Source organism: Neofelis nebulosa, chromosome 4 (genome assembly GCF_028018385.1).
Source record: "Neofelis nebulosa isolate mNeoNeb1 chromosome 4, mNeoNeb1.pri, whole genome shotgun sequence".
NCBI lineage: Eukaryota > Metazoa > Chordata > Mammalia > Carnivora > Felidae > Neofelis > Neofelis nebulosa.
Genome location: NC_080785.1, coordinates 169,864,132 through 169,887,927, shown reverse-complemented (window position 1 = coordinate 169,887,927; position 23,796 = coordinate 169,864,132). Strand labels below are relative to the sequence as shown.

The following is a 23,796-nucleotide window of genomic DNA, read 5'->3' as shown; positions in this document are numbered from 1 at the left end:
CGAGGAGGCCGAGGGGAGCGGCCTGCGCGGGGTGGGGTCGAGCCCCTCCTCTTCTCCGAAAGAGGCTAGGCTTCCACTTCCCTCGTCGGGTCTTCTATCCCAAGTGCCACCTTTCTGTCCCCCCGCCGTCCTCACTGGTTCTGGGCACCGGGCGCACTCTCACCTCCGCGCCTTTGCACTTGCTGTGCCCCCGCCGGGTGCACCCCAGACACCTGCGTGGCTTGCTTTCTCATTTTCTCAAGCCTTTGCCCTTCTCAATGGCACTTATTCCCGCCTGATGAACCACAGAGTCGGCTCCACAGTGGAAGGGGTGTTTATATCTTGTTCCCAGCTGGACTCCTAATAGCGCCTGGTACACAGGTATTCCATGAACACTCGTTGAATAAATGCAGGGAGACCCGTTCCTGGGTCGAAGGGGGACTGCCCTCTGTGCCTCAGTGTGACCCACGGGATAAGACAGTGCAAGGCCTGCGGGGTGTGGCCTTGTTTTTGAGAGCAAAGAGAACCTAACCACTCCCCTCTCCAAAAAATTAATCAGCAAAAACTGCACTATCACCTGGCACAGGCCCGGAACATTTCTGAGGTTAGTTCCAGCCCAGTCATGAACTTACTTCTCTCATCTACTCAACAGAACGTTCATGGGTCACCTGCCACATGCCACACTTTGTGATGGGTGGTACAAGGACACAACACGGAACGCAACGCAACAGGCAATGAAAGTGGCTCGGTGGCTCGGGGAGACAGAGCTGGATGCAGGCACCCCAGCCCCGTGAGGCTGAGCCAGAGGATGGGTCCCTAAGTAGTACTGGCTCTGCCTGGGGAGACAGACAGGGTTTCCTAGGGGAGGGGGCATTTGAGCCAGGGCTTTGAGGAATGAATAGGAGTAGGTTGGAGTTGGGCTTCCCGCGAAAGGGGGCACAGGAACCAGAGTGTCAAGGCATTAAAAATCGGAGCCTGTGTACAAAGGATCTTGAATGTCAGGGTAGGGACAGGGACTTCTCTGACAGTCAGTCTTGTCCCCCTCAAGGTTCCGGGGTGATTCCAAGCCATTCCTGGTCTGGCCACTAGAGAGTATGCGGGTCCCATCACTGGGAGTCCAGGAAACCCCAGATCCAGGGAGGGCAGTTCATTTCAGGCCACTCAAGCCCAGCCCCTAGCTCATTTCATACCACCAACATTCATTCATTCATTCATTCATTCATTCATCCTGTAGAAGTTTATGAGGTATTGAGCAAGAGGCCTTACAACCATCAGGCCTGTGTTCAAATCCCACCAAGTCATGCTGGCTGTGTGACCCTGGGTAGGTCACTTAACTCCTCTGTGCAAATGGCAGAACCCACCTCCCGGGTTTTGGGATGGATGAGGCTGGGAGCACACATGGGCACACACGGCACTTCCTTGGTCCTTGCTGGTCCCCTTGGGTGGGCCAAGCTGCATCCCACCTCGCGACCCCTGTCTGGTCATGCCCTCTGCTGGGCACGCCCTTCCCACCGTCCCTTCTGTTTCCTTGCTTCTGTTTCCAATCCCTTCCTGAGGGAGCCTCATCCCATACTGCACCCCGCTGCCTGGCACCCTCTTTCCTTCTCCTACAGCTATCCCCAAATCCAGGAGTTATCAATGGCGTCTCCCAATACATGAGGCCAGTACTCAGCATCTAGTAGATGCCCCATAGATTCTTGAATAAACGAATAATTAGTGAGTGCCTGCTGCGTGCCAGGCCCAGGCAGGGTTTGTGTACTGTAAAACTAAGAGCTAAGTACGTGCTGGGCCTGAAGTTTACTCTTCATGCAAGCACCATGATGTGAGGAAAATTAAGACCCCCATTTTACAGTTGGGGAGACTGAGGGCTCAAACATGGTCATGCGACAGGGCCAGGACTCAGGCACAGGCCATTGGGTCTCTGTGCCCTCTGCATGGGCTCTTGCCTGCTGGCTGGCTACCCTGGGACTGTGGCATTGGAATGCAAGCACTCAGGCCGTGTCTGCAAATGACCCGGTGTCTCTGCAGTTCTGGGGCCCTCAGGTACCCACTTCCGGCCCCGTGGCTACCTTGCTGCTGTTGCTGCTGCTGGGACAGACCTGGGAGGGCGCTCTGATTGCCAGGCACAGTGAAACACAACTTGAGGGTTGCCCAGCACTTCCCGAGAAAGGCTCTGAAAGTGGATTGAGGAGGTAGGTGGCACCTGGGCCCTACACATACCCCCCCAGGACAGGGCCATGCCTTCCTCCTCGGACTTCCCACAACACGGTTGTGCTTCCCCCTAGACACTGCAAGACAAGGACCAGCAGCCCCCCCAAGACTCAGTCTTTCATCTGTAAAGTGGGTCTGCCTCCCACCTCCCTGGGAGGCTGCCTCTGCAAGTGGCGGCTGTGATTATAGTCTCCCAGCTCTCTCTAGTTGCTAGACCTTTCACGTGCCTTCCCCTTTGCCGGGAGCACCCTTTCCTTCCGCCGCGGCCGCCGCCACGCTGAGCCAGGGGCCTCAGGGGCAGAGGGGAAGTTGCCCTGACACTGTGCACCCTTGAGTCTCCGCCTTGGGCGGATGACTTCTGCTCTTGCTAGGGTTCCTCGCCTGTCACCCAGGGACACAGTAGCTTTGTCCTCTGTGTGGGGAGATTTCAGGAGGTGGAGCCTGTACAAGGGCAGGGGGCCCCCCCTCTCGTAATCCTCTCCCAGGTTCACTCTGTTCCTTTCCTTGTGGCTTTGTAGTGTGTTTTGATCTTGATTTGGGGCAAGTGACCATGTTTGAACTTCTTTTCTTTCTCATTTATTTTTCCAGATGAGAGTTAGAATGGTCTTGGTTCGTTCTCAGGAGGGACCAAGCCATGGAGATTCTGATTGGAGCCACATTCAACCACCAGAGAGCTGGTGGCATTAAGTGGCCTGTCCTGGGCCAGGGGGCAGGTGTGCCCTCATGTATTCACCTGCTTAGTTCAAATCAAGCCTCAGGGAGGAGGCTTCGGGGACTTCGGGGTTGGAGAAAGCGAGTTCCCATGTTGCAGGCAAGAGACTGAGGCACCAAGCAGGTAGGGCCACTGGCCCACCAGCCAGGATTCCTACAGGTGTGAATGTGCCACCGTCTGAGTACACAGTTTTTGTCTTTTAAAAATTTTTATTTGTGTATTTTGAGTTATGTCTTTTCTCCCCCATTTAAAAATTTTTATTTGAGACAGAGAGAGAGAGAGAGAGAGAGAGAGAGAGAGAGAGAGAGACAGACAATGAATCCCAAGCAGGCTCCACACTCAGCCTGACTCTGGGCTCCATCTCATGACCCTGGGATCACCACCTGAGCAGAAATCAACAGACACTCAACCGACTGAGCCACCCAGGCATCCCTTCCCTTTTTATTCATGTTTGTTGGCTTGTACTTTTTATTTCTATTTTTCATTTTATTCATACACACCCAGGTGTATCTCCAAAAGCAAGCTACTCGCTTACCTGAACCGAAGGCACATTTACCAAAGACACAAAGCCGGGGCTAATCCGCAGCCTCATCCAAGCTGGCTGCTCATCTCCATGGTTTTGTCTCGTTCCGCATCCTGTGGTTGTCAGTTCTCCCACATGGGACATTTTTGGCCGTGACCTTACACACGGCATAGGCTTGGATCAGGCCAAGCGAGTTCGAGTTCGGGTGCTTTCTCTTCCCGTTCACAGGCCCAACCCCAGGACACTGGACACCTGAGCAAACAGACGACGGGCCAAGGTGGATGACAGGACAAGGGACGTGCCCAGGTCGCCCCTGTGCCGGGTGGTGAGGACGTGCCCTGGGGGCGAGAATGCTGCAGGATAGAGGACGCGCCCTGGGGGCGAGGACGCAGAGGCCACCGGCCGGACAGCGGCGAGCGCTGCGACTCCCGGACACATCTGATTTTGGCCGCTGAGACCCGCCTCAGACCCCTGACCCCCAGCACCGCGAGGCGTCGGGTTTGTGCGGCTAGAATCGCGGTCATCTGTTAGAGCAGCAAACGGGAACCGAATCCATCAAGCTCTCTCGGGTCACGTGCGCACACGCTCGGCCGCGTGGTCTTCCAGTCCCCGCCCTGGCAGGTTGTCTCTCCTACCATTGGCCAGATCTGGGTCACATGGTCACGCCTAAACCAATGGCTAGCAAGAGGAGGGTGGGCCCTACCTTTGGTTACAAATCATACTGCCGGCTCCCCGCCCAAGATCCGGTCACTTTGCGGGGACGGGGATGCGGTGGGGGCGCTTGGGGGTGGCGTGGAAGAGTTGCAGCGGGGATTGCATGGATTGAGCAGGAAGGGGCTGGAACCCAGGCTGAGAAGCCTGGACTTCGTCCAGGGGCCATGGGGAGCCACGGTGGCGTTTGAGAGGGGAGGGCACATCCGATGAAGGCGTCATGAAGCCCAGCTCTGACCAGAGTTCTCCCGTAGCATCCACCATGCCCGAGTCTTCAGGTGCTGCCTTGGTTATCAACATCACATACCCTATCGGAGAACCCACAAGGCCTTGAAGGTTTCAGGTCCTAGTGCAAGGGCTGTGGACATTAAGTGAGTGTGGAGTCCATCACAAGCCTTCTTCCGGCTTGAGGAAGGTGGGAGCTGGGGGGGGGGGGGGAGGGGGGCGGGGGCGACTCTGACCGTTCTGGACCAAGCTAAGACCCATATCCTGGAGGCAAAGGTCTGCACTTTAGGGTGTGTGTGATTCCTATGGCCCCTGCAGACCCACTGCTCTGGGTCCTAAAGGCTCCCCTTGAATAAAATGTAAATGGGCTTATTGAAAGCTGGTTTTGTCCACTACGAGCGACAGAAACTCAGCTTAAATGGACTTCGTCTTATTGGGGTGGAGGAGTTCAGGTGCAGCTGGATCCAGGACTCCAATAGCGGCACAAGGAATTTCTGCTGCCCCCTCTTGGCTCAGCATCCCACTGGATTGGCCTCTCCCTGGCCATTGGTAGGAGCCACCTGCAGCTCTAGGCTCCCACCCATCTAGCTCAGGCAGGAAGTTGGTGTCTCTGGATCCCAGAAAAAAAATCTCAGAGCTTACTCCTCCTGGCTTGCTGAATGTCAGATGATTCTAATTGTTTGAGCCTGGGTTGGTGTCCATTCCTGGGGTCATTTGGACTGGAAGCACAGGAGGTGATTTCTCAAAGGAAAATCCAGTGCTGGAACCAGAACGGGATGCCAGCCACAACCTGGGGGCTGGCCCCCAATGTCCGATCCAGAATGGGGAGGGACCTGCCCCACAGTTCAGCACATGGGGCCTGGGATCTTGCTGCTCTGGTACTGTCCCGACACTGTGGGGCTTTGTGACTGCCGGAAAGTCACTTTCCTTCCTCCAGCTTCAAATACCCGCTCTGTAAAACGGATGCCTGCCTCACAGCATTGTGGTGAGTGGCAGAGAAGACTCGTCACGCGTCTTCCCTGGACACACAGCTATCTGCTGGTTAATAAGAACCTGGGCACACATGTCGTGCCCCTACTGTGCACCAGGCACTGTCCCTGGCGTCCTTCCTAGAATCTGCAGGACTGGGATCTGTGCCCATTTTACAGGTGAGAAAATGGGCACAGAGAGAAAATGGCCACACACATGGCCTAGCCAAGGCAGCACATCCTCCTTCCCCCAGAAGGCCCCTTCTCGTTCCAGGCCCCAGGGTCACCCTCCTGCTCCTGGGGGCGTCTATACCGCCGCCTGCCTTCATACTTGTGATCACTGTCGTTCGTCCCCAGCCGAAGGGGACCCTCTCACTGTGGCACCAAACCCAGTCTGTAGCACCTGCTTGTACTCGTTGCCCGTTGCTGCTCTAAGGAACTGCCACGAACGTGGTGGCTTGAAACAAGACACATTCTTCTCTTCCAGTTCTGGGGGTCAGAAGTCCACCCCTGAACCAAAATCGAGGTATTGGTAGAGCTGTGTTCGTTCCTTCCGGAGTCTCGGGGGGGGGGGGGGAGGGTCTGTTCCTTGATTTTCCAACTTCTAGAGGCTATACACTGGCTCAAGGCCCCTTCCTCTGCCTTCACAGACAGCAATGGCAGGTCACGTACATCACTGTGACCACAGAGGGAAGCGGTCTCCGCTTTTGACGATCCTCTGATTCCACTGGGCCCACCTGCGAATCCTGGACCGTTTCCCTGATCCAAACCTTTGAGGTGGGTTTTCTCTTACCTGTAGCACAAACATCCTATCACTTCTGTCCCCACACCCCCTTCCTCACCATTGTTCAGTCCAATGCGATTTAAATGTCCTCCTCCAGGGGCGCCTGGGTGGCGCAGTCGGTTAAGCGTCCGACTTCAGCCAGGTCACGATCTCGCGGTCTGTGAGTTCGAGCCCCGCGTCGGGCTCTGGGCTGATGGCTCGGAGCCTGGAGCCTGTTTCCGATTCTGTGTCTCCCTCTCTCTCTGCCCCTCCCCCGTTCATGCTCTGTCTCTCTCTGTCCCGAAAATAAAAATAAAAAACTTTGAAAAAAAAAATTAAAAAAAAAAATAAAAAATAAATGTCCTCCTCCTCTGGGAAGTCTGCCTGGGCCTCCCCAGTCTGCACTGGGCATGGCACCCTCCATCACAGTCCTGATCACTTTGGATTGTCATTGCCTGTTTTCTGTGGTGCCTGGAAGAGTGAAGCCTGGGGCCACGGGGAGTCATGGTGGATGTCTGAGCTGGGGGAGGAGCCTTATGGCAGACAGCCAAGGTAGGAAGTGGGCTGCAGGGGATGAGGCTGAGACCAGTTCAGGGTGGACAGGAGGGCATGAAAAGGAGAGACCAAAAAGGGGGGGGCGGAGGGCTCCCCAGAGAGGGCCAGTGTCTTGCTTAAGGTCACCCAGCACATGGCCTGTGGGTCGGAGAGATAGGCCAGGATGGGAGGCAGGAGGCTGCTGGCAACTGGTCTCAGTTTCGAACCCACGCCAGGCCAACAATGACCCTTTGGTTTGCACAAACCCAGGGTGGGGCGGCTGAGCCACAGCAGGGTCAGCCCTCGGCCAAGGCCACAATGTCCAGCTCTTGCACACCCCTGGTGAGGACATAGGGTCCCATCCCTGCCCCATCCCCAACCGGGGGAGAATCCCCTCACATACTCAGAGGCCAAGGACAGGCCAAGAAGCTGGGTGTCCTCCCTCAGTGCCACTGGGCAGGAACGTGGCCCTTGGCCACGGGTGGGGGCACATGGGTCAGGCTGAGCAGCTGAGATGGGGCAGAGGTCTAGGCGTGGTGTATGCTGCTGACAGATCTCGTGTACACAGAAGGCGTCTGCTGTGTGGCTGCAGGGATCTTTGGGTTCCATACCTGGGGAAGGAGTGGGGGGAGATGCGGGAATGGGGGGGTGACGAGGCACCCCCCCCCCCCCCCACGATACACCACACTGCTCTCAAGCGTTTTTATTTTCCCGAAAGCATTTCCCCTCTTTGAAGGCCTATATTAATGTGTCCATGTACGGATTTCATTTCCGCGGCCCCTGCAAGCCATGGGCTTGCTGATGACAAGACAGGGCGTTCCTTGGTCACTCGGGAACCCAGCACCCTGAACAAGCCCTGCCATGAGAAGATCGTCAAGAATTATTTCTTGGAAACTCAGAGAGGGGCTGTACAGGACCCCCGAGCCTTTGGAGGATGCCCTGACAATTTGGGGTTGGGGGGGGGGGGGCTCCCAAACAGGAAGAGTGTCCGCTTCACTAAGGCCCCAGTGGTCACTACTTTCCAGGGCCACGCTGATGTCTGAGGTCACTGTCACAAACTGGAAAGTCTGGGATTCCAGGTGGCCAGGGGCCGCAGACACAGCACTGAACCTGGGGAGAGGAGAAAACCCTAGCCAGTGAGTTCTCTTTGATGCGGCCTGGGAGGACCGTTTGCAGGGGTCTGGGGGGCGGGCGCGCCCGGCACACTGTGGCAGTCGTGCGGTAGGATCGCTGCTGTCCACGACGACGACGCCGGGAGGGACCGTTGGTGGCTCTGGGTCTCCCGCTGTCGCCCCTGCGCCCCTCCGCCTCTGCTGCCGCCCGGCCCTCGCCCACTCGCACTTGCTCACGCCCAGCTGTGCCCACGGGCTCCAGCGGCCAGGTTGGGGGCCCCCGGGGTGCGAGTGGGCGTTGCCGGGACTCAGGTCTCCGGAAGTGTGTGGGCGCACCGGGGCGGGGATGAGTCTGGGGGCGCCACGTGAGCGAGCGACCGCAAGCAAGCCAGGACGCGGCTGACACGGAGCCGCAGGCCGGCTCCCCGTGGGTCCCCGGCGAGCTCAGCCGCAGCCCTCCGGCCGAAGACCCCACCTCCCCAAACGCGCGGTGAGCCCCGGAACTCACACCAGGGGCCAGGCTGGCCCTCTCGCCCCGGCCACGGGGACACCTTCCCGGGCGAGTTCTCGGGCTCCCGGGTCGCACTCCCGCCCCCCCCCCCCGGCCCCCCCGCGCAGCTGCCCTCGGGGTGGCCAGGCCCAGCCCCTGCACACACCGTGCGCGCCCCGGCCCCGCGCCCCGCCCCGGCCCGGCCCCGCCCGCAGCCAGCGGGACCTTTATAGGGAGCGCCCGGCCGCGGCGCGCTGGGAAGTCGGTGCCGCCGCCCTCCCAGCCGCCCGCCCGCCCGCCCGCCCGCGCCTCCGACGCGGGGGCCGCCGCCGTCTCTGCGTCCGCCATGCGTCCCGGGACGCCGGGGCCACTGTGGCCACTGCCCTGGGGGGCCCTGGCTTGGGCCGTGGGCTTCGTGGGCTCCGTGGGCTCGGGGGACCCCGCGCCCGGTGAGTGGGGCGGCCGGAAGGGGCGGGCGGGGTGGGCCACCCACGTGGGCCTGCCCGGAATGCGGGCCTTGGGGGAGACGTTGGGGGCACGGCGGCCGTGCTAGCCGCTGATCGGGCGGCCTCCTCAGGTTCAGTCCGGGAGGGCTTGGGGCTCCCCTCCCCCAGCCCCAAAGGGCCTGAAGGAGGGTCACCAGGAGGTCAGCAGAGCAGATGTGACTCCCTTTCACAATTGTCAAGAGTGGTCGTCTCGATGACGGCTGACATTTATTGAGCGCTTAGTGTCTACCTCTCGCCTCCTTGAATTCATGTGATAGCCCATTAATGTGTGTACTCTCACGCCCATTTTCCGGATGGGGGAGCTGAGGCGCAGTCACACAGCCCGTCGGTGGCCGAGTCAGGATTCGAACCGGAACCATCTATGTCCTGAAGCCCCAGAGAGGCGGGAGTGGGTTGGGGGGGGGGCGGGTGGCAGGCCCCAGGACCTACACCGGAAGTGTCAGATCCTCCCCAGCTTTGGCTTAGGCAGATGGGCCATTGGAGTCCCATACCTGCCACTTGTTAGGGGATGCCAGGCAAGGAATATCCCCACCGCTGGCCTCAGTTTCTCCTTTTAGAAGACGGGTGCCAGAGTGCTGAGTTCCCAGAGCTGCCCCCTGGAAGGAACCAGCAAGCTCCTGGGGATGGGGGCCGGGGCCATTCCCGCCCCCATGTAAGGGTGAAGGGATTGAGGGCTATCTGCCTTCCGACCCCACCCGGCAGCCCCACCCCAGCCCCGCACGAAGGGGAGAGCTGAGCCCCCTCCCCGAAGGCCGTGTCCCCAGGGAGATGTGAGCTCATGCAAGGAGAATGTTCCCAAGTTGGAGTGAGTAAGAGGCGGGCCAGGCAAGGGGGGGGGCTGCTGGGCGAGGGGGGCTCTGCGTGCCCTCGGGCCCTGTCTAGACAGAGGGCAGAGGCGGAGAGGGGGCTCCAGGGCCCACTGACCCTGGCATGTCGAGCTCTGAGTGTTTGACTGGTTGGGCAGGACGCCAGGCCTGGGCCTGGGGGCCTGGGGGCCTGGAGCAAGGTCGGGGGTGGGGTAGGGAGAGCTTCCCACCAAGAGTGAGGGTTGTGTGTGCGGTGGGGCTCAGAGAGGAGGAAGAATCCCAGAGGGATCGAGAGCAGAACCGGGACGGGAGCACCTGTGCAGGTCTCTGCCCCTCCTTCCCACGTTGGGAGCAAAATCACCCCCTGTGTAATCACCGAGCGCCAACTGTATGCATCCCCCGTGGGTGGAAGGCCTGGGCGTTGGGAGCGGCCTAGGAGGGCACCTCTGGGCCAGTGGTAGCTGTCCCCCTTGTCCACAGGTGGCGTCTGCTGGCTCCAGCAGGGCCGAGAGGCCACCTGCAGTCTGGTGCTGCAGACTGACGTGAGCCAAGCCGAGTGTTGTGCCACCAGCAACATTGACACCGCCTGGTCCAACTTCACTCACCCGGGGAACAAGATCAGCCTTCTGGGCTTCTTGGGCCTCGTCCACTGCCTCCCCTGCAAAGGTGAGCTCCTGGGCATCAGCCACGGGTCAGGGTGACCGCCAGCAGGTGGGGCAGCTGCGAGTGAGCTCCCCACCTTGGGGGTATGCAGGAGGAGAGTGAGGCTGTTAGTTAGGAAGGGTGTTTGTGGGGGGACCCGGGGCTCGGAGAGAGACAGGGGACCTGAGGTTCCAGGCCTCAGCCTCCCTCTGTTGAGGATTCAGGAAGAAGCTTGGAGGACTCCCCAGCTTGGTTTCTAGCCTCTAGGCCCTTGCCCATGCTGAGCCCTCTGCCTGGATGGCCTTTCCCAGCTGCACCCCACCTGGTATACCCGACTCACACCCAAGTCCTAGGAAGATGGATTTTCCTAACTGGCCACCGGGGTTTGTGACTCCACAGTCAGTGCTCCCAAACACTTGATCTTCCCATCACCGCAGATTCCAGCGATCTGTGGTGGGGCCACAGATGCACGTTTCATAAGCGTGTCCCTTCTGGATCGTGTCCTGAGAAATGCTGCCTCTTTCTTCAGACTAGGAGCTCTTTGAAGGCAGAATGATTGAGTGAATAAGCCAAGACATACCCTCTGCTCTGGAGAAGGGGTTGGGGATCCTCCCAGGCCTCTCTGGCCGGGGCTGAACCTGCAAGGGCCCAGCGGTAGTGTGAGGCATGGCTTGAAGGAAGTGGGCATTAGGACCAGGGTGTTGGAGTGTGATTAGGAGTTTGCCAGATGGAGAAAGTATGGGATCAGGCCCTAGTGGGTGGGGTCAGGGCAGGGGAGCAGGGAGGAGGCTGGAGCTGAGGGCCAAGCCCAGAGCCCAGCTGGCCACTGGGATGTGATTAATCCCTGCTCGGCCTGGCTGGGTGGTCTTGGGCTCACTGCCATGTGCCCTGGCTGGCTCCCTCCAGAACCTACTCTGGGTTCTGGCAGGGGGAGGACAGACTTCAAAAAGTGCCTGGCCCGGGCATGAGAAGGTCCAGCTCACCCCCCCCCCCCACCACCACCACCAGCACCACATCTCATCTGGCCTTGGGGAAGGGAACTCAGTTCTCCCACTTCCGTTCTGCTTGTGAAGCCACCCAGGGGGAGCGTTTCCAGATGTGTGTGTGGGCAGGCAGCGGGGGAGGTGCCCAGGTGCAGCCCACATGCCCTGCCTCTGCCTGGTTGGGGGCACCAGTGCACCAGCTCATTTTATGCTCATGCTCCCCCTGTAAGGTGGGCACCCCAGTCAGCCTCACTTACACACAGGGAAACTGAGGCTGAACTCAAGAGCTCAAGTCTGCCCTCCAGGTCCACAAGCAACAGAGGTGGGGGGTTCCATCTGGGGTCTGGCCTGGAATTCTCATGCTGAGGGGCCCCTGGCTCTCCTCCACTCACAGCTGTGACAGGGCCTCGATTTCCCCCTTCCGTAAAATGCTAATGAAGTGTCATCACCTCCTAGGGGTGGTTGAGAGACTGCAAGGAGCCTGGGAGGGCCTGTGAGAGGAGCAGCGCAGTAATAGGTCTGGGTGGGGGCGAAGACCCCAGGGAGAGACTTGCCCTGGCCAGACCCGTTTCCCTGCCTGAGAAATAGGGCTGGCGGGGAGGGGTATCCCCTGGGCTCACTGGGCTCGGGATGTGGGAAGCCCCCTCCCCAGAAAATGAGCCTCAGGCCAGGTGCCAACGCCCCACCCTCCCCGAGGGCTCCTCTGGGTTGGTCCTGGCAGGCCCGGGGAACAGACGCGGCCGGTCCTCCCCAGGCCCGCTCCTGGACGGGGTGGGGCCCCCCTCTGATGACGCAGCCGGGCCCCGCGCCGGCCTTCCCATAACCGCGCGTAAATCAGGGAACGGACGCCAGCCCCAGCGGGTGGCCCAGCTGCGGAGCGACACCGGGACGGGGTACTGGAAGCTCGTTCCTGGACCCCCAGAACCGAGCGGAAACAACCCACTCCCGCCCGTTCCGAGCCCCAACTCCAGACAGAACCCCGAGCCCAGGCGCAGCCTCGACTCCCGGTCCACCGGGACCGTGGCTGATCTCGTCCCCAACGGATCCCGCACCCAGACTCTGAACCAGTCGTCCTCTCCGGGGTTCCCGGACTCCCGCCCGGCCTCCGGCGTCAGAGCAGGGACGGGGGTGCCGTGGGCTCCGAGGACGCCCGGCCTCGGCCACGCACCTCTCCACCACCACCACCACCACCACCACGCGCGCGTGCCCTGTGTCCGCAGATTCGTGCGAGGGCGTGGAGTGCGGCCCCGGCAAGACGTGCCGCATGCAGGGGGGCCGCCCGCGCTGCGAGTGCGCGCCCGACTGCGCTGGGCTCCCGGCGCGCCTGCAGGTCTGCGGCTCCGACGGCGCCACCTACCGCGACGAGTGCGAGCTGCGCGCCGCGCGCTGCCGCGGCCACCCGGACCTGCGCGTCATGTACCCAGGACGCTGCCGCAGTACGTGAGGGCGGGGTGGAGGCGGGGCCTGTGGGGGCGGGCCTGGCGGCGCTCTGGGGGAGGGGCCTAGCGAAGGGACCCCGCCGCCGGATTGGGTCTTCTGCCGGGGTCGGTCGGAATGAGGAAAAGCGGGGTGGGGTTTCGGAAAGGGAGGCTCACATGGGGTGCGAGATTGGGGTGCGTGACTCAGGGAGGGGCTTGCGGGTGCAACCAGAGGGGCGGGGCCTGGGTGTGGAACGAGAGTGGGCGGGGCGCGCGGAAGGGGTGTGGCTTCCGGCGCGGCCGGGGGCGGGGCCTGCGGGTGGAACCTGCGGCGGGCTGGCCCCCGCCCCTGACCCTGACCCGCCCTGGCTCCCCGCTCGCAGAGTCGTGCGCGCACGTGATGTGCCCGCGGCCGCAGTCGTGCGTGGTGGACCAGACCGGCAGCGCTCACTGCGTGGTGTGTCGCGCGGCGCCCTGTCCCGCGCCCTCCAGCCCCGGCCAGGAGCTCTGCGGCAATAACAACGTCACCTACATGTCCTCGTGTCACCTCCGCCAGGCCACCTGCTTCCTGGGCCGCTCCATCGGCGTGCGCCACCCGGGCAGCTGTGCAGGTGTGGCGCGGAGCGGGGAGCAGCGGTGGGGCCCAACCTCCCGCCCCTCTCCGCGCCCCCACTTTTCTTTTCGTCCCTCCCGCTCTTCAGGCACCCCTGAGCCGTCAGATGCGGAGTCGGAGTCGGAGGAGGAGAACTTCGTGTGAGCCCGTGGGGCCGGCTTGGGCCTGGCGTTCAAGGCCTCCCCGTTTTATTTATTGCCACAGCCGAGTCTAATTTATGTCCCATGGACACTCCCCAGAGCCTGGGCCGGGACAGCTTAGGAGGAGCCCTGGAGCCCCCTGACAATACCTTGGAAGGATTGGGGGAAGGGGGCCTGGGAGTGGGGCTGGTAGGTGGGGCTCCCACTCCAGGCAGGAGGACCCCATGCTTCTGCTCTAGGGGTTAGCTTAAATTATGGTCACCACGGAGAGGGCTGGGGATTGCCTGCCAGCAATTAGCGAAGAGGCACCCCCGCCTTCTAGACCGCAGACTGGGAGTAACGAAGGGGTCCACAGCCCGGATGTGTATAAATGAGCCGCAGAAGCTGCCCAGGCCCCAGATAGGCCAAGGAAGCAGCCACTGTCCACAAGCAGCTCAAGGACTCCGGGCCCTACCTTCTCGGTGCCTCCATTTCCATTTCCCCAGGACGTCCTGTGGTGGCTCCTGAGAAGAGCCCAGTGTGTCTCCTGGGGTGGGAGAGGCCAGAAGAGAGCACTATGTGTCGTGGTGCCCAATGCACTTTGGGCGGGACCCAGTGGGCCCCACAAAGAGCCCCTGCTCACTCACCGTGGGGTTTGTGTGCCAAGGCCCACCGCACACCCTGCCTCCTAGAGCTGTATGTCTTAGCGGCACCCCTCGTCCCTGCTGCTCCACCCGAAAGGAAGGTCCAGACCAGGACCCCTCGGTCCCATGAGACTTGCCTTGGCCAAGCCTCTAAGCCCAGTTTCCAGGTGCACCCGCCTCAACCACCAGCCGGCCAGGAGTTTTGACACCTGCCAGATGCTGGCTCTGGGCAGGGTCGCTGCCTTCTGTTTGCTCAGTGTCACCTCCCCGTGGCTGCATGTGGCAGAGGCTCAGACCGGACGGGGGGGTGCCCAACAGGCAAGAGCCCACCTCCCCGAGTTTGCAGTGAGCCGTGCAGGGGCCAGTTGTTCTCACCCTCTCCTGGCCCCTCAGAAGTGCCTTACCTGTGACACCCAGAAAAGTGCCCTTGAGGCCACCTCCGCACCCTGGGGTCCTGCCTCACCAAAGAAATAAAGACTATAAAAAGCCACTTCGGGGCCTCCGAGCCTCGGTCTGCCTCTCTCTGAGCCTCTGTGCAGTCTCCTCTTGCTAGTGCTTCCACCCAGTCGGAAGCGTAGGGTGCTGTGAGGGTGGTGAGTGGGGGGCTCTGGGAGCATCTGGGGGAGATGCCTTCTGTCTCTGGGCCTCAGTGTCCACCTCTGGGCAGTGGGCGGCAGCCAGGGAGAGGGCTGAGGTAGGTGAGGTGCAGGGTGAGGCCGGGGGGCGAAAGGAAGCCTTCGTAGGGCAGGAGACAGAAGAGGCAATCAAGACGGCTTAGGGCGCTCCGGAGAAGCCACCGGGTTTAGGCTCCAGAAACAGAGGCCTGGCCTGGAAGGGCTGGGGGTGTGATGGTCGCCATAACACCGTTAAAAATAACACGACGACCATAACACCAGCTGGGACTTACCCAGACGTGGCCATATGCCAGCACTCTCTTCAGTGAATAACAGACTTCACGGGGGGCCAGGCCAGCCTGAGACTCTACACAGAGGACCAGGAGACCCCCCATCCCCATTGGTTTCCCCATCTATGCCTGGGTGTGGTTAGCTGGAGGCCGAGGGAGAGATGTGCTAGGCTGGGCCACTGCTTGGGCAAAGGCCAAGAGGCTGTCCTGAGTGCAGGCTGTCGGGTGGGGGTCGGTAAATCCAGAAGGGCCGGTGGTGAGGAGGGCAGGGAGGGGCCTGGGTCCCGAAGCCAGAGGACCAGATGAGGCCTCTGAGCGAGCAGCTCACGGTCTCAGGGAGGCTGTGGCCGAGCCAGACCCTTGGCCTCGCTGAGACAGAAACTTGAAGGATCGTGGATGGGCCCTGGAGATGAACCATTGTGTCTGGTTATTCAATTAACATTTTATTTGGTCATTTTGGCCCTTTGCATTTGGAACCGATGCCCTCTCTACCCCACCCTCCACCCCACGGATACACCAGGCTTCCTGGAGTTTGGGGGCCCACGGTTGCCCTGCCCCAGCCATGGAATTTCCAGGCAGGAGCTATCTGAATCATTTACCACCTCATTTGTGTACCCCGTGCTGTTGTGGTTCAGGCAACTCCCGCAGGAACCCAGCGGTCCCGGGCAGGGGACTGGGCTGGGGCCCGTTTGGGCCTTCGAACCACATCCTGTATCCAGCTTACGAAGGCAGACACCTGCGTGTACACATCAGGGGTCTTAGGGTCGCCGCACCAGAGTCCAGAGAAGGAGACCAGACCATGTGCCCGGTTCCTGCACACCAGGGGTCCCCCAGAGTCCGCCTGGGGGGGGGAGGGAAAGGCAAGGTCAGGGGTCCATCTCTGGGCCTCTTTCCCTGGCCTCCCTGCCTCGAAACCCTTCCAAGGCTTCCTAGCGCTCCTCCAGCAAAAACTAAACTTACAGCCTTCAAGGGACTTGAGCATCTAGCCCCCACCCATCTGTCTGCACTCCTTTGCCTAGGTTCCCGCCCCACCAGGCTTCTGGGCTGCTCCTGAAGCAAACCAAGCTTGGTCTGGCCTCTGGGCTTTTCCATATCCTTGAGACCTGTTACTGCCCCCATTGGACACTGCTGGTATAAATATACAAGTCTGCAGTACTTTGTGCAGTACACAACTTGCACAGCTGTACCTGGCAGCCCTGTGACCTCGGAAAAGTCTTTGTCCTTCCAGGGTCTCAGTGAGGCTTCATCTGGTCAAAGGTGAGCTGAAGGACTTCGTTCCCAAGCCTCTGCCTTCTCTAGCCCTGTCTGTGGGCCTCAGTTTGCCCATACTGCAGGGAGGCAGGGTGGGGACCCGGTGTCTTACCGAGCAGAAGCCACGCCTCCGGCGGTCCCCACTGTGGGTGCAGAGCATGGCAGGGCTCAGCTGGCCCTTCCAGGAGCTGTTGCAGGCGTCCAGGCCCAGCACGCGCACTTCGGCCTCCATCAGCCCGGGCGGCAGGTCCTCGAAATCGGACACAGAGCCCCAGCCAGCCACCCGGCAGCGTGCCCCAGCCCTGAGTGGCGTGGCGTCTCTCCGTGGCAGCCTCAGCAGCCCCACTGCAGGACCCAGGATGGCAGAGCCGTTGAGCTGCAGAGAGACCGCTGAGTTCCACCCATCAGTGTTCCTGCCTCAGTCTACCCGTCATGACGCCTTGGCTCTCCGCGGACTCACGGGGAGGAATCGGCCGCCGCTGCCGTGAGGCTCAGGAAAGCCTCTTGCTGCCACGCAGGCCTGCCCATCAGGCCTCACCTGTTCAGACCAGGACGCTGGCCTCCCCAGCTGCCAGCGGCGTCCTTCCAACCAGCATCTCCCCTGCTCGCAAGCTCTCCCATGGCTCCCCATTGTTCCTGGGACAATACGTCCTGGCTCACCATTCAGCCCTCCCCTCTACCCAGAACGAATGTACTGTCATTCCCTGGTCCCCGCCACCCCAGCCCCACTCCCCCCCGCCCCCCCGCCGGAGCACCCTCCCTATCCAGCCTTCAGGTCTCAGCTTAGATGCCACCTCCTCCAGGGAGCCTTCCTAGACTCCCAGGATAGGACAGGAGCCTCCTCTGGGTTCCATGTGCCCCTGCCAAGGCCGATTTACCCAGCTGCCACTGAGTGGGACCGGAAGCTCTAAGGGGACCGGCCCTGGGGTGTCCGGGGCCCCAAACAGCTGGTGGGCGCTCAGTCAGCGTTTATGGGATGAATGACTCAGGCCCCTGGTCTTGGTACTCACTCCCTAACCGTGGCCATATCCTGACCGTACCCCAGCCTCAGTTTCCCCAGCTGCATAACGGGACGGGTGACCAGAGCTGTGGGCTCCAGGTTTTGGGGTTTCACAGATGAGCAAAACCCACATGCCAGCTTTGGCCGCGGATACTCACTGCCCCCTTTTCATTTTGCTTGGAGAACAGCCCCCGCCCCCAACCCTCTCGTTCCCGGGAACCTATTCCTGTTACGCTGAGCATCTCTGTTTTGACCTTTCACCACATTTGGACAGCAGGCCTGAGGTGTTTTCCCTTGTAAACGGAGGCCCTGGGGGCCCCTGGAATTGAATTTGGGGCACCTGAGCGTCCTGAGAGGGGCGGCCCCCAGGCAGGCAGGGGTGGGGGCGCGCTCAGAAAGGACGCACCTGTGTGGGCAGGGAGGGAAGGAAGCACTTCCTGCCCGGAAACCCCGCAAAAGGCCTGGGGGGCAGCGACTAGAGTATCTGGTGTCCTAGAGTCTCACGCGTTTCCCCTTTCAGCGTGAACATCGGGGCCTGCCGTGTGCTACAAACGGCCATAAGGAGATAAAAATCCCTGTGCTCCAAGTCTGGAGGAGGAAGCAGTGAACATTGGTGAAGAAGCAAATGGTTTCAGCTGTGGGGGACACAAGGAAGTTGGGACAGAGGGACGGGATGGGGAGATGGGGGGGCCGGGGGAGGGCAGGTGACAGGGGCTTCTCAAGGGAGGCCCCAGAGGAGGGGACGTTTGAGGGAAGACTGGGAAGGGTTGAGGGACAAAGCCATGCGGTGTCTGGGGGAACGGCGCCCTGGAGGGGACGCAGCCAGTGCAAAGGCCCGGGCGTAGGGGGCATGGGGGCCACACTGATGGCTCAGTCTGCCCCCAGGGGGCACCGAGGGGGCAATGTGGGAGGCACAGAGGGCAGAGGCGGGACATAATCCGACTCGGGTGCTCACAGGACCTTACAGCTGTTTTTAAAACATGTGGGGGTGGCCAGGGACGGGCCAGACCCGCGTCCAGTGCCCCCCCCCCCAAGGCTCACCTGCAGTAGACAGATGTCGTTGGCGTGGGTGGTGGGCTGGTAGTCTGGGTGCCTGACGACGGTGGAGATGCCCAGCACCTGTCGTGTGGGCTCCGAGCTGTGCAGGACGTGAGCCCCCAGCACCACCAGGCCCATTCGGGAGTCCCTGCAGGGGGAGGGACAACTGAGAGCGAGCCTGGGGTCTCGGCGTCCCCGTCTGCAGAACGGGGTGCGGCCCCACGACCATAATTACGTTTATTTCCGTTCCCACCTCAATTACAGCCTTCACCTAGATAGGCGCGCTATTAACGTTAATACATATTATCGCGAGGTACTTAGAACAGGGGCGATACTTCCTACGTTTCTTACAGCACCCCCCTCCCCCAGTTACAACGTTACCCCCAATATCTTCCGTGGCAACGCCGGGGTTATTCAACAGGAAACCCGGAGCAGACACAGGGCTGCAACCCCGGCTGTGGCCACGACGTCGCTCTCACACACTCTTCTCGCCGAGCCCCCCCCCTTGCCGTCCGGAGCCGGGGGCCTGGGGCCCGAGTGGCAGCGGCGGGGGCGGCCCCCGGGGTGGGCTCACCTGTGGCTGAAGCAATGGGCCGCGGAGACCACCCAGCGGGAGCGGAGCAGGAAGCCTCCGCAGTGGTGCTGGCCCTCGAAGGCCACAGACACCATGTAGGGCCGGGAGTGGGGCTTCACCTCGTGGCCCCCGATGATCCGGGCTCCCCGGGAGCCTGCAGGAGGGGCGGGTCAGAGGGGTGATGCGAGCGGCTCCGGCACCTGCGGGGGTGGGGGTCGGGTGGGGGCGAGACGCCCGGACGAGGTCCTCGAGCGTGCGGGGAGGGAGCCTGGACTCCAGAAAACCCTGGGCCTGGGCCTCCGCCCCGGCCCCCAGTCCCAGCTGAGGCCGAGAGGGGCAGCGACCCAGAGGGCTGAGTAGCTGCACGGGGTCGGGGGCTCTTACCTGGGGGCCCCGTAGGCAGCGTGAGGGCCACAGACACTGCCAGCAGCAGGCGGCCCAGCTCGTTCGCCCGGGGCCTCATGGCTGTCGCCGGCTGGTGGCTCCCTCAGAGCTCTGCGGGACGCGGTCCGGAAAGGGGGAACCTGGCTGTGGCCTGTGGTGGGAGGTCGGCCAGGCCACACCAGCAACGCCCAGTTCGGTGCTGGCGCCTCTGGGAGGCCTCGGGCCGTTGACGGTCCCAGCCGTCCAGGAGGCCAGGGCACAGGGCGGCGAGGGGACGAGCGAGGCTCTAGGAACTGCCCGCCTGGGGCGAAGCCTGGCTCTGCAGGGCCCGGAGGTGACCCCAGAGGCCACTTACCGCCCCGTGCCTCGGTTTATCCAGCATCTGCCCACGGAGCACGTGCAGGGAGCTTCCTGCAGCGGCCAGGACCCGGCCGACAGGCATCGTGCCCCCAGCTGCCTCCTGGGGGTGTGGGGCCGCCTCTCCAGCCGGACGGGGTCTGGCCCCATTGCCACCTGCTCCCCCTCTGCAACTCGGGCACCGACCTCAGGGCTGCGAGTTCCCCGGAAAGCCCTGAGATGGTTGCTGCCTTTGTTGCACTTACCGAGTGCCTACTGTATACAGCCTCTGGCAGGAGCTGGAGATAGGAGTGTGGCAGTGACCGAGGCCCCCGCCCCAGGTGCCCCTCCCACTCTGCCGGCCAGACCACCTCGCGGAGCCGGGGTGGTGGCCGTCCGGCTGGCCATCACAGGGCAGTAGGGTGAGGCCATGTGATGCTGGAGGCCGGCGGGCAGGTTCCGGTGTCTCGGGCTGTGGGCCCACACCGAGGGGGCTGAGGTTTCTGTTTTCGGGGGTGTGGGGACAGGGCGCTAAGGCTGGAGCCCCCAGACCCGCAGCCCATCCCCACCCCTCCCTTAGGCCCCGGCCGCTCACCCAGCCTCCCCATGGTGCGCGGCCGCAGCAGCACGGCTGGGAAGTGTCCTCACCCAGCTCCCGGGACGCCACGAAGAGGTCTCAGTGGGGCACCATCTTGCGCCCCCTACGGTACCACCTCTCAGGGTCCCTGCGAGTTGGGAGCCTGTGACCACACCCCCAGAGGCTGCCCAGACTCGAACTTGCCCGGCATGTCTGTGTGACACAGACCGCTGGGACCCGTCACCACACGCCGGTTCTGACAGCTCTGGGCTCAGAAGTCCTGACACCCAGGCGTGGGCAGGACTGCTCCCCCCAGGGCCCCAGGGAGCCCCGTCTCCCCCCTTTTCCAGCTTCCAGAGCAGCACGGGGTCCGCCTGGCTCTCTGCCCTCCTCTCGTGAGGACCTCGTGAGGACACTGGGCCCCCCGAGCCCCCAGGTCACCCCCGCCTGGTGATATGACAGGTGCCTGGTCCCGGGACCAGGACAGGGACGTCTTTGGGGCCACACTTAGCGCCCCCCAGTCCATGTGTGTCATCACCCCATTTCACAGACAAGGTCCAGAGCCGCGAAAGCAGCGAGGTGAGGGGGAACCAGCTGGCCTGGAGGAGGCCCCCGGCCCGTCTGGGTTTGAGCCCCGTGAGGCCCACTGATCAGGTACTAAGTGAATGTCTCGCTAAGCCACCATGTCCGTGGTGACCCATCAGACCAGCCGGCGGGAACCAGCACGGCCGGGAGAACCCGCGGGAAGAAACCACAAGGTCAGCGTCACGGTTGTTTCTGCCAGCATCAGACCCCATGTGGCCACCCAGAGCCCTGCGGTGGCCATTTCCGTGAGGGGCCACGTGGGGCCCTGTCTGCTCTGGGGCTGCCCCAGACCTCAGTTGGTCCCCCTGGCCACACTCCTCCTGAGGCGCTGGGGGGGGGGGGGCATGGCCCAAAGCTGCAGGGGTCCCGTTTGGTCCTACAACCTGAGGTGGTCGGCATCGTTTGTACCCCCGTGACCGATGGAGAAACCGATACGCAGAGAGGGCGAGTGCCTTGGCCAAGGTCACACAGCGAGGGAAGTAGGGGATCAGGGCTGCGGCCTCAGGCCGGCCCCTGTTGCCTCTGCCGACGGCTGATTCTGCCCACAGCCAGGCCTGTTTCCTTCCCATCCGGTGAAAGATTATGAAACAAATAACCGTCCTTCCTGGTCAAACAAGCAAGCTTCCCAAAGCCCCGAGGAGCGGGTCAGGGGTCAGTGTTTCCGTTTCCCAAACTGAGGCCCAGAGAGGGGAGCCTGACTTGTCTGGGCTGCCCAGCACAGGGTCGGACACCACAGCTCTGGACTTCAGTCCTTGAAGGGTCTTCCCGCAGAAAATTTGGGTGGCTTTCCTGGTCAGAGCAGGCTCAGCCATGACGATGGTGACAATGACGGTGATGACGACAGCTCCCTTTACTGAACGCTTACTTTCGTCACGGATTTGTTGGAGCTCTTTGTACGTCGAGGAGATTAACTCACGGTCAGATGGATTTATTTTCCTGAGCGAGCTTGGATCGGGTGCCGAGAACCCAGCCTCCCCGGGGGTGCATGTGGATTCTGATGACGTGCAGAGGGGACCCAGGGCCCACGCGGCCAGAGCCGGTGGCTCTGTCAGACCTCGAATGCTCCCGTCTCCCTTACCCTCGGAAGCTGGAGCTCCCAGGGCCGTCCCACGAGCAGGCCCAGTCTACCCAGGTCCCGGCGGCCCCAGCCCTGAGGGTGCGCGCATCCGTTCACCCCTCAGCCCGGGCCAAGGTGTGGAGGCCCGGCTCAGGAGGTGCACAGCCCCTTTGGGCGGCAGCAGGGTGGTAGGAGAGGTTCTCGTGGCGAGGAGAGGGGGTGGGGGTGGGTCTGGAGCCACGGGAAACTGGAGGAAAGCTCACAATCTTCCCAGAAGACGGCGGGCGCGGCGTCGGGGCCCGGGGACCCCAGCTGGCCCGCCTGTGCCGGGGCCTCGGCGGTTAGCGGGACGGCAGCAGCACTTAGAAGGGCCCAGGCCGGCAGGCGTCCCTCGACGACGCTTTTGCTTCTCTCCCTCAATTGAACGAGCATTCCAAGGAAGCCGCGTCTTATCTCTTGACACGGATGATGCGCCCGCCGCCAGGCCCAACGACACCCCACGTCCCTGCAGCGCCTCTCAGGACTCGGCCCTGGCGAGCGTGGGGCTGCGACGCACGTGCCTGCCTCGCGCGGACTCTCCCTGGCCCCGCGCCTAAAGGCCTGGCAGAGAAGGGGTGCCGGGTGGGCGCCTCGTACAGGGGGACCCTTGAGCGAGCCCGTGCCTCCAGTGGGTAAACTGAGGCTAGAGGGCCCAAGCCCCACCACCTCTGCCCGCCTCGTCTGCCTTCATGGCTCCAGATTTCCATCCGGGGAGGGCACTGGGGAAAGCAGCCTGGCCAGAGCCGCCCCCCCCCCCCCACAAGCCTGGGGCACAGGTGACCCTGGGGCATCTCGAGATGCCCAGTGAAGGGTCAGCGAGGGGCTGGGTGCCCACCGGCCAGCTGCAGTAGTGCCTGCCATCCTCCCCACGGGGCAGGGGGGTGGTCACAGTGCCTGGCGGGAGGCAGGAAGCCACTCATCCCATGGCTGTTTACTGAGCACCGGGGACACGGCAGCAGGGAAGACAGGCCAGTGTGTGCCCGGTGGACCGAGCAGATGATGTCGTCTGCCAGAAGTACTAGGTGGTAAGACAGTGGCCAGAGAAGGACGGGGAAGGGGGTAGGGCTTTAAAACAGGGAAGCCTGGAGACCCAGTAACAGTGGACAAGTGGGGAAGGTCCTCCTGGAGGTGGGCACAGAGGGTGCAAACGCAGGATGTTGGGATGCGGGTGGGGGAGGTGAAGGGAGGGCCGGGCTTGGCAGGGCTCAGCCGGACCTGGGATTAGGGTGCCGGGTCCTGGGGAGCCACAGCAGGCGTCTGATGGGGACAGTGGCGTCCACAGAGGAAGCAGGGAGACCTGGGAGGCTCCGGGGCTGGGAGGCGGGGGGTGACAGGACACAAGGCCCAAGCTAGGGTCAGGGCTGGGGAAGGTGAGGGCGTCTCTGACTCAGTGACAGGGGACGGGTGGGCTCTGGGGGCCGGCACAGAGCCCGGCATGAGAGAGTCCTGAAGTCCCAGGGCCTCAGGGGACGTCCGGGGGTGGGGGTGGGGTGGGGGACAGGCAGGAGCTCAGGGCAGGGGCTGCTGGGCAGAGCCCTGGTGGGGGGGGGGGGGGACACGCCCAGGACAAGCAGGGGGAAGGAGTGTCATCAGGGACACGGTGGGTGCAAGTGGCCGGGGGAGGTGTGCCCCTGGACTGGGATGGGGGCTGCAGGGTGCCGAGCGGAGAGGAGGGGAGTGGGTGATGCGGCCGCCTCTTGGGGTGAACACGCAGCTCTGGCCCACGGCACACCACACCCCGCCGTGCCCACCTCCCGGCCATCGCCTGCCACATGTGCCACCGGGGATGCCCACCCACCGTCTCTGCCTCATCTCCCTGTCTCCTGTGGCACCACCTCCGGGCTGGCCCCCTGGAAGCGGTCTGTGGATATCGGGGTCTCTGTTGGGGACCCCGAGAGCCTCAGGGAGGACTTTGCTTTCGATCTGAGGGAGGCGGGCACCCTGGGAAGTTTAGGGCTGGCGAGGGACGGGAATGGCTTATCACCTGCCCCTCTCCATCCGTACGCTCTCCTTTCCCTCCGGTCCCTGAACAAAACGCAAACCTCAAAGCTTGCATCATTTACGTAGTAGACAAAAGCGCCCCCTCTCCGAG

General features: G+C 62.4%; 2 protein-coding genes across 5 annotated transcripts; one reads left to right on the top strand and one right to left on the bottom strand.

Annotated features, from left to right (window-relative positions):
* The first annotated feature begins 8,472 nt into the window (after positions 1–8,472).
* FSTL3 (follistatin like 3) lies at positions 8,473–14,449 on the top strand. 4 transcript variants are annotated; one of them, XM_058728652.1, is made up of 6 exons: positions 8,475–8,677; positions 10,021–10,206; positions 12,386–12,601; positions 12,967–13,194; positions 13,285–13,336; positions 13,659–14,449. In XM_058728652.1, exons 1-6 carry the CDS (start codon positions 8,575–8,577, stop codon positions 13,708–13,710), a joined length of 837 nt encoding a protein of 278 aa, XP_058584635.1. In that variant the 5' UTR covers positions 8,475–8,574; the 3' UTR covers positions 13,711–14,449. The 4 variants fall into 4 exon arrangements, with proteins under 4 accessions (XP_058584633.1, XP_058584634.1, XP_058584635.1 ...); XM_058728650.1 differs by having other exon boundaries at positions 8,473–8,677; positions 12,967–13,336; XM_058728653.1 differs by having other exon boundaries at positions 8,477–8,677; positions 13,285–14,449.
* Positions 14,450–15,310: 861 nt separating this feature from the next.
* On the bottom strand, positions 15,311–21,747 carry PRSS57 (serine protease 57). The gene is given in 6 exon segments (XM_058728654.1): positions 15,311–15,556; positions 15,558–15,704; positions 16,227–16,490; positions 18,156–18,300; positions 18,727–18,880; positions 19,111–21,747. Coding segments are annotated over 6 exon segments (879 nt in total). The 5' UTR covers positions 19,190–21,747; the 3' UTR covers positions 15,311–15,466.
* Positions 21,748–23,796: the final 2,049 nt, after the last annotated feature.